Here is an 11,656-nt window from a genome sequence, read left to right as displayed (position 1 = left end):
AAAAAAATGGCATATCCAATACTTACTCCGACTCCCGGTAACCTTAGCTTATCAACCAAAATAACAGCACTAGGGTAGTTCATAAACTTCCAAAGGAATCTTATGGTTAAGTAGAGGACACGATGATAATTCCAATAATGAAAACAGTGCGTAAAAAAAATGTTAATGAAGTCAAAAACAGAGATTAAGTAAAAAAGGAACGGGGACCCCTAAACCAGAAATCAGTTAAACATGAACGAGAAAAAATAAATGAAGAAAAAGAAAAAAGTGGCATAACGTGAAATGAAACAAGACAATTGCATTATCTTACGTGCCTCTAAATGCATGTTCCATGGGACACTTTTCACTCATTTTCTGAAGATAAATGATATATGTTTTTTTTTTTCTCATCAAGCGCATTAGTTGTTTCCATTTTGTAAAGGGGAGGTGGCAACTGATGCCCTGTTCTCGCTTATAAATTGAGGGACTTGGGAGGGTAAGAGCATGCCATGAACTTCTCTTAGCTGTTTTCACAAAGGTTTCTTTATTTGTATTTACAAAAACCCAAGTTCTAGCCATGGCTGCATCTTTCTCAGTGCCTTCAATGGTAAGATTCATTTCCTACCACCCTTTCTCTCACTTTTCCTCTTAATCTTACCAACAAACTATCTTTAATTAGCTAGATTTCATCTCCCCTCTCTCTTTCTAGGAATGCTAAGCTATATATTTGCAAAATGTTCAGATTTTCCCTTGTTTCCTACGTTGTTTATTGTGTGAGTACCGGACATCTATTAATGGTATAAAAATATCATTGGAGTGAAATATTTTATGGAGTTTTAGCATATGGTGGTTAGGATGATTTGTAGAACCAAGAAAGAATTCTAACATTTTGTTTTTTTCTCAGTGTTCTTCTGTAAAACAAACCAATTTGGACTATCCTTCTCTCTTTTTCTCTTTCACTCTACAATCTCCATCTCTTTGTTTAATGTATTCATCATGGCATTATTTTTTTAGTAATTTACTTCAAATCCTTTTTAAGTAACTAAAACTCAGTATATAGAGATGCAAATTATATCCTGCCAACAAGATTTATAATGACTGAAACTCCTTTGAACAGATAATGGAAGAAGAAGGAAGATTTGAAACTGAAGTTGCTGAGGTGCAAGCATGGTGGAACTCGGAGAGGTTCAAGCTAACCCGACGACCATACTCGGCTCGAGACGTTGTGGCTTTACGAGGCAGCCTCAAGCAGAGCTATGGCTCCAACGAGATGGCAAAGAAGTTATGGACGACTCTCAAGACGCACCAAGCCAATGGCACTGCCTCTAGGACTTTTGGTGCACTTGACCCCGTCCAAGTAACCATGATGGCTAAGCATTTGGACTCCATTTATGTCTCTGGTTGGCAATGCTCCTCCACTCACACCACCACCAACGAGCCAGGTCCTGACCTTGCTGACTACCCTTACGACACCGTTCCAAACAAAGTCGAACACCTTTTCTTTGCACAACAATACCATGACCGCAAACAAAGAGAGGCACGAATGAGTATGAGCCGGGAGGAGCGCGCTCGAACCCCTTATGTCGATTACCTGAAGCCAATCATAGCTGATGGTGATACTGGCTTTGGTGGAACCACAGCAACCGTTAAGCTTTGTAAACTTTTCGTTGAACGTGGTGCTGCCGGTGTCCACATCGAGGACCAGTCATCTGTAACCAAAAAATGTGGTCACATGGCTGGTAAAGTGCTTGTTGCTGTTAGTGAACACATTAACAGGCTAGTGGCAGCGAGGTTGCAGTTTGATGTTATGGGAGTCGAGACAGTGTTGGTGGCTCGAACCGATGCTGTTGCAGCTACTTTGATCCAAACCAATGTCGACACCAGGGATCATCAGTTTATTCTTGGTGCAACAAATCCGAATCTTCGGGGGAAAAGTCTGGCAAATATGTTGGCTGAAGGAATGGCTGCCGGTAAAAATGGGCCCCAACTTCAGGCCATTGAAGATAATTGGCTAGCAATTGCACAACTTAAGACATTCTCCGAATGCGTAATGGATGCCATTAAGAGCATGAACATAACAGAGGATGAAAAGAGAAGGAGAATGAATGAATGGATGAATCATTCAAGTTATGATAAGTGCCTATCAAATGAACAAGCAAGAGAGATTGCTGAGAGATTGGGACTTAAGAATCTTTTCTGGGACTGGGATTTGCCTAGAACCAGAGAAGGGTTCTATAGGTTTAGAGGGTCTGTAATGGCTGCCATTGTTCGCGGTTGGGCCTTCGCACCTCATGCAGACCTTATTTGGATGGAGACATCGAGCCCCGACATGGTCGAGTGCACCAGGTTTGCTGAAGGGGTGAAATCAATGCACCCCGAGATCATGTTGGCTTACAATCTCTCCCCATCTTTCAATTGGGATGCATCGGGAATGACCGATGAACAGATGAGAGACTTCATTCCAAGAATAGCCAAGCTTGGTTTCTGTTGGCAGTTCATAACGTTAGCTGGTTTCCATGCTGATGCATTGGTGACCGACACATTTGCGAGAGATTTCGCAAGGAGGGGGATGCTAGCGTATGTGGAGAAGATCCAAAGAGAAGAACGGAACAATGGAGTGGACACATTGGCTCACCAAAAATGGTCAGGTGCCAACTTTTATGATAGATATCTCAAGACAGTTCAAGGAGGTATATCATCCACAGCAGCCATGGGCAAAGGCAAGTCAAAGAAATTAACCCCATTCTTCTTTCCTAGTGATTACTTACAATCATGGGGAGGAAAAACTGTGATAATTACCAACATTTTCTGTGCTATTTGTGCAGGGGTGACTGAGGAGCAATTCAAGGAAACATGGACTAGACCAGGTGCAGGGAACATTGGAAGTGAAGGCAATCTGGTTGTGGCTAAGGCTAGAATGTAAGACAAGCAAAAATGAGCTGAAGGATGGTCTATTTTGGACTTGGGAGAATAACCCAATTCTTGAATTTTGGAATTGGGACGGAAAAAAAAAAAAAGTGGTAATAAAATCATTTGACAATGGATCAGTCTGGGTATTTCGTTTTCTTTTTGTTTTCTGTTGGGCCATATTGTGCCTTGTCTTTTTTAAAGCTTTCTAATGCTTTTGTTAGAGACGAAACTTGTTCCTTTTATAATAGAAAATGTTCTGTTTATTTTGTTTCATTTCTAAGCTAGATTACTTTTTTTTTTAGATTATAGCACTAATATGCATACCAACAAATAAAACGAAGTGATTTTCAAGTCACCACCATTTAATATACCAGACCTGTTAAACCGATTTTATATAGGTTCGTTGAATCTTTAATTCTTAAAATACACTGGACTGTATAGGCTTTTGATTTAGGAAAGCTGAAACATTTCCCTTAGCCAATAATGACACATCTTAATTATGAAAATGGAAAATGTGCTTAAAAAAAAAAAAGCCTTAAATGGCTCCACAGAAAAATCCCATTATTGAAAAGAGTGCAAAGAGATTGGAGGAGAAAAAGAGAGGATAATTTCCATAAAGATGAGCTGCTATACATGTGTGCTTAAATCTTATAAATATTAACAGACCAAACTTCGCACCTTAATTAGAAAATGTATATATAAAGAAAAAAAGACGAGAAATGAAAGGAACAAGTACCCGAGTGCTCAAAACTAAGAAAAATGGGATCATGCAAAACAGAACATGCACTCTTGAGACAAGAAAACTAGTGGTTCCATTCTAACTACACGGTCAAACAAGAAGAGTGAATAAGGCAAGCACCCTAGCTGCTCTTCCAAGGTTTAAGGACTCCAACAACTATAACAGCAACTATGATTAGGAGGATTATAATGGCAATGCACGTCCACTTTCTTGTACTCTTCTGTCGCTTCTTTGCATTTTGAAGGGCAACCGTCCCGGATTGGACGTTACTGACTGCAGTCGAAACCTGAACAAGATTCCATTAACGCACAAGACCGACCAGAACACGTCATTCAACCTAATATGCACTTAAATGCCCATTCTAAGAGATTTGAGAATGCAAACGAACCTGACTTTCTATGTTGTCTAAAATTTCTCCTTGGGATTCAACAAGTACTGCAATATCAAGGTAAATCTGATAATAGTAGTTTGGTTAGAAAAAGTTAAACTCAGCTAGTCCATCATGCATGCTAAGGGCTCAATGTAAATTCACCTGTTGTAAATCGAGAAGCTTTTTCTCAATCTCAACTACAGCATCATGTCTTTCTTGGATTTCCTCTACTGTATTTAGTATCTACAATCATAATCCAATATCAAAGATGCAGTAACAAAGTGTCCTAATATAAGCAAATAATAATCTTCCCATCTGAAAATTTGCATGTCCTTTTTGTTGTTTTTCAAAGTGAATTAGTTTCAAATGTAAGGTCCTACCTGTCCTCGTCCCTGTTCTTGAATTGCCTTCTGGAAAATTTGTTCACTTTTTCCAGTTTCAATGAGCCGGTCAATTGTCTAAGACAAGAACACGTTTTGGCAAATTAAAATAACATTGATATAAGTTAGAGCCAAAAGTTCCAACATCAAGCTTCAGCTCACCTGTTCATCTGGTCTAGTCCCGGTAACTGTAAAAACAATCATAAAAGAAGAATAATTACTGATTCAGGAAAAATAAATATCAGATTACTTTTGGAGTTCTGGCAAGTTAAACCTGTAATAACCCTTCTTTCTATAACCTCCCGATATTCATCCTGAATCTTTTGCCTAAGAGTCTGAAACAGAAAATAGAGGTAAGGAAACAGATAGTATAGAAAAAGCTTAAAACCCAAATATAATCTCAAACTTCAATGAAAATGAATTAAGCCCTTGACCTTTCATATCATGTAAATAAGGCAGTAATCTTTTATTTTCCTATAATTATAACCATAATTTTCAGTCGGAACAACTTTTAAGTCGTTCTATAACTTAATTTGTTCTATAAAAATATCTAATGGAATTACGGATGACTAGTTAAGACTTGCAGCACTTGCAACGCATTCGCTAGCTATTCCAAACAACAAATGTTAGTCTTCAAATTATTTCATTTGGACTTTTTCCATTGATTTTAAAAGTTTAAGTTATAATTACCGAAAATAAAATTTGTAACTTTGTTTAAATGCAATAAAATGGTCGGGGGCTTAATGCTATTTTTTACTAAAAAAATCAAAGATATATTTGGGTATTAAACCAATAAAAGAAAAACCAATCTAGAAAGATGTCAAATATCTACCTGAAATTCCATCATCAAATCCTTGAATCTTATTGCCACAGAACTGCGAAAACCAATCATAGTGATAAAGATCAACTTCTTTTTTTCTAGATAATGAAAGGAACTAAACTAAGCATTTGCAACACACTTTGTAACATTCATCCTGGATCTGTCAATGCTTGTTCCTTTCTCACATCCAGGCTTTTGCCGATTGGTTAAGTTCTGGAGATAAAGCGATAAAAATCAGCAAATAGGCTTCAAATGCAGAGCTCTAAAGCCTCAAAATTAAGACATTTAAAGAGAAAAGATGAACAAAGTATTACTTCTTTGTTTATTGCTTCTAATCTTGCTTTGACATTACGGGCTATCTTTCCAACCTCGTCGATATCTTTCTCCATTCGCTTCTTCATAGCTTCAATAAATTACTTTACATTTAGACAATATGGAACTTGAATAAACAAGATAAGTAAAGAGCATCATTAAGAATTGATAATGATTTAATGAATAACCAACTTGATGACCAATTTGTTTGTGCCAATACTTTATATCCAATTTTCTCAGGTAACTCAGCCATTAACAGTTTAACACTGAGTTGAATGACTAGTTAATAGCTAGATATGAAACAGAGTTACAAACTATGCAATATTACCATGCAATGCTCATATTATATCTGCAAAGGATTGTAATGGAAGAATAAAACTTTCTACCTTTCATAGCAGAGGCCTTTGTAACAGACTTGGACTCTTCATTAGCATCCTGCAAAGATTTTTAATTAGATAACATAAATTTTTATAGCAGTAAATGAACCAGCTAAGCATTACACTCAAAAGACATTCAGATTTGATTATATATTCCTGGTAGGAACAACTGATAGAATCTAGAAATGAGATGACATAAAATTTCAAAGGGACATTGATAAGATAGCAAGAGAAAAATGTCAGCCAGAGGTTTCAATATACAAAAACCTAGCACAAACATATCTCGGAACAACCTTCAATTCTAAGATAATCTTAGGCGAACATCCTGCATACCTTGAGTTTTCTTAGTAATCCAGAGAGCTTCTCCACTTGCTTCTCGACCTCTTGCATCTGTAATGCAGATAATAAGTAAAAAGAACATAAAGACAAAAGAAGTGCCAACAGAAAAAAAAAAAAAAGCCAAATCAAGAGAAGGAGCTTTGGGAGTCCTGATATATGGGGAGATTTATGTTCTTCAATTAGACTAATCGAAATAAACAAAAAAGGAAAAGGAATTCTGAAATTTCAATAATTTTTTTTTTATGATAACTTTTGAGCTTTACACATAAGACTGCAAATAGTCAATTAGGCCATTGCAATCAACTAAAATGCAGCTAATATGTTCTGTTTTAACAAGTGTATTACTGACCTGCTTATTAAAAGCTTCCATTCCCATGTCTGAGGTGCTTCCGGGAACCTGCCTTCCCATTTCTATATCACCATGACCTTGGGCATCATCAACGAATGAATCCTGATTAAGAGCATAATAAAATCATTAACTCATAAAACAAAGCCTAATGAACTAATGAAGCCATCACAATTAAATTGTCAAAGTGGGAAAAAGAACTGAAAGAAGCCAGAAGAAAGCTAACTAGACTAAGATATAAAGCCCATATCAAATTATAAGTTATATATAGTGGAAAGAACATTCGAGCCTACGCATGGTACAAATATTGGTTCCAACTTAGAACAATAGAAGAACTAAACAAAAAACAAAGACATTCCCCAGTAAACTCTCAGTAATCAAACAAAGACAAACAGGAAAATCACTTAAAAGAATAAGCGTGATGCTAAAGCACTAAATTGAAGTAAAGAAAACATAATGTAAAAAGGAAAAACCGAAAAGTTCCATACTTAAAATAGAAATAGAAGAGGAACGATAGTCCTTAAAACTAAGAAACACTAACCCAGCTCCAAGTAAACCCAGAAATAAAAAAATAAGCATCATTTCAGTATTAAATTCCAGAAAGATATTAGAAAAAAAAGTTAATTGATCGATAAAAAGAAATAGAACCCAATAATTTCATAATCTTAATTTAATTAAGAAATATTTAAGAAATCAAAGCTACTGCCGATGAGAATAAGCAAAGTGTTGATAAATACCGTGAGTAAGTTGTTCATGATGGTATGATCGGTTGAAAACTCAGAGTTCAGAGGAAGGGGAAAAGGAAAGCAAACTAAAAGAATATTTCGTTATGAAAATAAAAAGCACAAGTACTTTTATTTTTTATTTTTTTATTTTTTTTGAAACAACACAAGCACTTTTATTTACTTATATTGTTTTGGGGTTTTAAAGAAAATTAATTTAAGAATTTCGAAGATAAATGCAAACTATTTTAATTTAATAATCAATTATTTAGTTATTTTATTTAAAATCACGTTTTGGTTATTAAATATTAAAAATTATTTTATAATAAACATTATCAAATTATTACATTTATAATCATTTCATCTTTCATTTTTATTATGAATATAATAAGTTAATCTATCATTTTTTAATGAAATTTTAAGTTAAATTGTATAACTAATTTGGCTAATTTAGATGTATATGTTGATTCTTTTTTAACTCGCCTTTTAGGCCATTTTTTTTAAATTAGGAAAATAGACAAATTTTAGATACAGTGTGTGAAAATACATCCAGTTGGGCGCGGTTTCACATTCACTCGATTTTTTTAAAAAATTTTGATAGGGTTAAGGTTTTTTAATTTTGTTAGGGTTAGGGGTTTTTAGGAATTAGGGTTATGGTTTTAGGGATGAAACCGTGAAAGTTTATAGGTAGAATTGAGGGGCCGAGGATGCGATAACGCGTCTCAAAACACATACATTTCATAGTCGGGGGTCGGTTGACAATTGTTATTGTTGGGAAATGTGTCCATATTGTCGTAAACATGTAACTATTTTCTATTTATTTGAACGATGAATAAATAAATAAAGTTAATTTGACATTTCACTATTATGTCTTTTATATTCTGCATGTATAGCTTATTGTGACAATCAAATATTAGCTCATTGATTGTCTAAAGTTCAAACTGAAGATAAGTGGCATTGTAAAGAACGTTTACATTACGAGAAATACAACTTACTTCAGTAGATAATCTAAATGAGTCTGTAATCTCGTAAAAGAATCAAAGTGAGCATTTGATTCAAATACTGAGAATGATTATTATGTTGTCTACAATTCTAATTGGGGAGATGGCTAGTCTTGGCTATCGAAGCAGTTGACTCCACGAGTAGAGACATAGATGTATTCACTGGTAGAATGACACATTGGACTGGACTCAAGATGAAATCATTTTGAATTCGTTTGTGAATTAATTCACTTGTGATGTTCATATTGTGATTTAACTAAATCCCGAGTTAGCCACTGACCATGCATATGCAACTCATGTGCTTTGATAGAAGTGGAGGCTTATGCTCTAAAAATGATTGAGCCCATAACCGGTATGTTGGGTACATGACTTGTGTATGGCATGGTTTTACTAGAAACAGTGGAATTCATAACTCAATTAAGAAGTTAACGATGTCTTCTCATTGGCATTGTGTGGATTGATAAATATGGAACGTGACCACGGGTTGCTAGTTCTCGAACGAGCAATTTATCATTGTCATTTGTTGACAGTGACCATATTAATCATTAAGAATACACAATGGTGACAATGAGATAAAATAAGATTGTATTAAGTGAACAAATTTAATTCAAAGAAATCAAAGATATCATATAAGGGTAACACACACATGACAAGGTCATTAGACAAAGCAGTTGGATGAATTGCTTTCATGAAGAGTATACAATAAGGAGTTTTCAATCATGATACTTCTTGTAGACTGACTCCATGATTAAGTAATTGTGAATTATCGACACGATGCTTTTGAACATAATTGCAATCATTAGAGCCTAATTGTATATGCCTGATTGGTCCCTCTGCTAGCTCAACAAAAGCTCGATCGAACTACATTTGAATTAGAAAAAAATTCTATGACTTTGGAAATAATTTAATTGAGTCGATTTATTCGATGTGGAATTAAATTAGGTTGTTGTGAGAATTGTTCAATTAGAGAATTTGATTAAATAATTTTCTTTAAAAATTAATTTAGAAAATCTATGTGATTTTTGGAAAAATTAATTTTGATCAAGTAAAATAAAATTAATCAAATCAATTAAAATTAATATGACATTTTTAAAAGTTAGTTTTCAAGTCAAACAATTGTCCCAAGGGGTAATTGAACTTGAAAATTGGACCTGAGATCGTAAATTAGACAAGGAGCCCAAAACCGAGACCAAGATCCAAAAACTGGTTGAATCAGGCTCGGTATGTGAAATCGAGTCGATGGTCCAACCGGTGGCTAAACTGGACCGCTCGGGTCGTCATTGACCCGAACTGAATCGGCAGCAACTAAATCGGCTCGGGATGCCGTAAGGGTGTCGCACCTACATCACCGGATACATCGGTGCCGGTGGCTGGCGACAGTTGGTCATCGGTGGTTGAGCAGTAGAAGAATTACATTCCTACTGGAATTCCACCAGAGAATTTGATTTCAGATTAATTATTCCAAAAATAATATTATTTTAATAGTTTAATATTAAATTTAATTTAATACTTATCTTAATAGTATTTTATTCATTTAATATTAAAGTGATTATCTTAATATTAAATTTAATTTAATGTTTATCTTGTAGATAAACAATATATTATTTTAATAAGATTTAATATTAAATTTAATCTAATATTTATCTTGATAAATATTATATTAATATAATATTAAAGTGATTAAGCTTAATCATAGTTGAATTCTCTAAACTTTCCTATATAAATAGAGACTTGAGTCATTATTTACACACTTGAATTTAAGAGAAAGTTGTAGAAAGAAAATTCTCTGAAGATATTATTCCAGAAAATTTCTAGAAATATTTTTCTGATTTACAACTTGACCAAAAAATTTAGAGAAATCGCGAAATTACGACACTGGTAATTTTTATGAATTTTTTTATTTGAAGCGAGCCCACACTCGACAGACGTAAGCTTGAGGATAGCGGATAAGACTATTTGGTCGAAGAGCTCATCCTAGATGAATAAAAAATGTACAATTTTGATTAAGTTTTTATTACTTTAGATATCACAACCAATATCTTGTTTTGGAAAAAAAAATTTAAAACTCTGATTTATCCTTAAATTTTTTTTCGCTGCGTTTTCCAAACCTGTTTTTACAACAGTTATATGGTTACGAGTTTAAGCTTTTTGGATACCCGCAAATGATGCCTTATATATATCATACATAAGATTCATGCCATAATCATAGGGAAAAACGGAGGGCTTTCTAATGTAACCAACGTAATTATTTTCTCTATTTCCAGGTAGTCGGTATCTTTAACCATTCATTCTTATTCGAAGGTTGAAACCGAGGTAGACACAAGAGGGATTTTAGGTGTATGTAAATCTTGAGTTTGTGAATTAATTCACTTGTGACATTCATGGTGTGATTTACCTAAATCTTGAGTTTGTCACTGACTATGCGTATGTAAATCATGTGTTTTGATATAAGTGGAGGCTTATTCTCTAAAGATCATCAAGTCGATAGCCGACATTCGAGTACATGACTTGTGTATGGCATGGCTTTACTGGCAATAGTGGAACTCATAACTCAATTAAAGAGTTAATGGTATCCTCTCATTGACATTGTGTGGACTGATAAATATGGAACGTGACCACAGGTTGCCCGTTCGAGAACGAGTAATTTATCAGCCATTTGTTGACAGTAATCATATTAATCATTAAGAAGGCATAATGGTAACAATGAGATAAAATAGGATGGTATAGAGTGAACGGATTTAACTTAAAAGAATCTAGGATATCATATGAGGGTAACATACATATAACGAGGTCATTAGACAAAGTAGTTGGATGAATTACTTTCGTAAAGAGTATACAATAAGGAGTTTTCAATAATGGTACTTCTTATGGACTGACTCCATGATTAAGTAATAGTGAATTATCGAAACGATGCTTCTAGACATAATTGTAATTACTAGAGCCTAATTGTATATTTTCGATTAGTCCTTCCGCTAGCTGAACAAAAGCTCGATCAGATTGCATTTAAAATAGAAACAAATTCTACAACTTTGGAAATAATTTAATTGAGTCGATTTATTCAATGTGAAATTAATTGGGCGATTGTAAGAATTGTTCAACTTGAGAATTTGATTAAAGCATTTTCTTGAAAAATGAACTTGGAAATTCTAAGTGATTTTTGGGAAAATTAATTTTTATCAAGTACAATTAAATTAACCAAATTAATTAAAATTAATATGATATTTTTGGAAATTAAATTTTAAGTCAGACAAGTAGCCTAATGGGTAACTGGATTTGAAAATAAGACCTGATATCGTAAATTGGGCCCAAGAGCCCAAAATCGAGACCAAGACCCAAAAACTGGTCGAACCGAGCCTGATAT

At 34.3% G+C, this 11,656-nt stretch overlaps 2 protein-coding genes across 2 annotated transcripts; one reads left to right on the top strand and one right to left on the bottom strand.

The window, feature by feature from the left end:
* Positions 1-454: 454 nt before the first annotated feature.
* On the top strand, positions 455-3,162 carry LOC105782985 (isocitrate lyase). Its single transcript, XM_012608132.2, has 3 exons — positions 455-586; positions 1,097-2,699; positions 2,805-3,162. The coding sequence occupies exons 1-3, from the start codon at positions 557-559 to the stop codon at positions 2,900-2,902; spliced, it is 1,731 nt and encodes a 576-aa protein (XP_012463586.1). The 5' UTR covers positions 455-556; the 3' UTR covers positions 2,903-3,162.
* A 311-nt stretch (positions 3,163-3,473) lies between these two features.
* LOC105782986 (syntaxin-132) lies at positions 3,474-7,457 on the bottom strand. Its single transcript, XM_012608133.2, has 13 exons — positions 7,310-7,457; positions 6,576-6,677; positions 6,221-6,277; positions 5,897-5,945; positions 5,513-5,601; positions 5,338-5,411; positions 5,211-5,253; positions 4,653-4,713; positions 4,541-4,566; positions 4,379-4,456; positions 4,161-4,241; positions 4,017-4,082; positions 3,474-3,914 (listed from the first exon to the last, which is right to left on the bottom strand). Exons 1-13 carry the CDS (start codon positions 7,325-7,327, stop codon positions 3,750-3,752), a joined length of 909 nt encoding a protein of 302 aa, XP_012463587.1. The 5' UTR covers positions 7,328-7,457; the 3' UTR covers positions 3,474-3,749.
* Between the last annotated feature and the right edge of the window lie 4,199 nt (positions 7,458-11,656).

Source organism: Gossypium raimondii, chromosome 13 (assembly GCF_025698545.1).
Source record: "Gossypium raimondii isolate GPD5lz chromosome 13, ASM2569854v1, whole genome shotgun sequence".
In the NCBI taxonomy this organism is placed as follows: Eukaryota; Viridiplantae; Streptophyta; class Magnoliopsida; order Malvales; family Malvaceae; genus Gossypium; species Gossypium raimondii.
The sequence above is the reverse complement of the archived record's forward strand: the minus strand, read 5'-3'. Positions and strand labels throughout refer to the sequence as shown.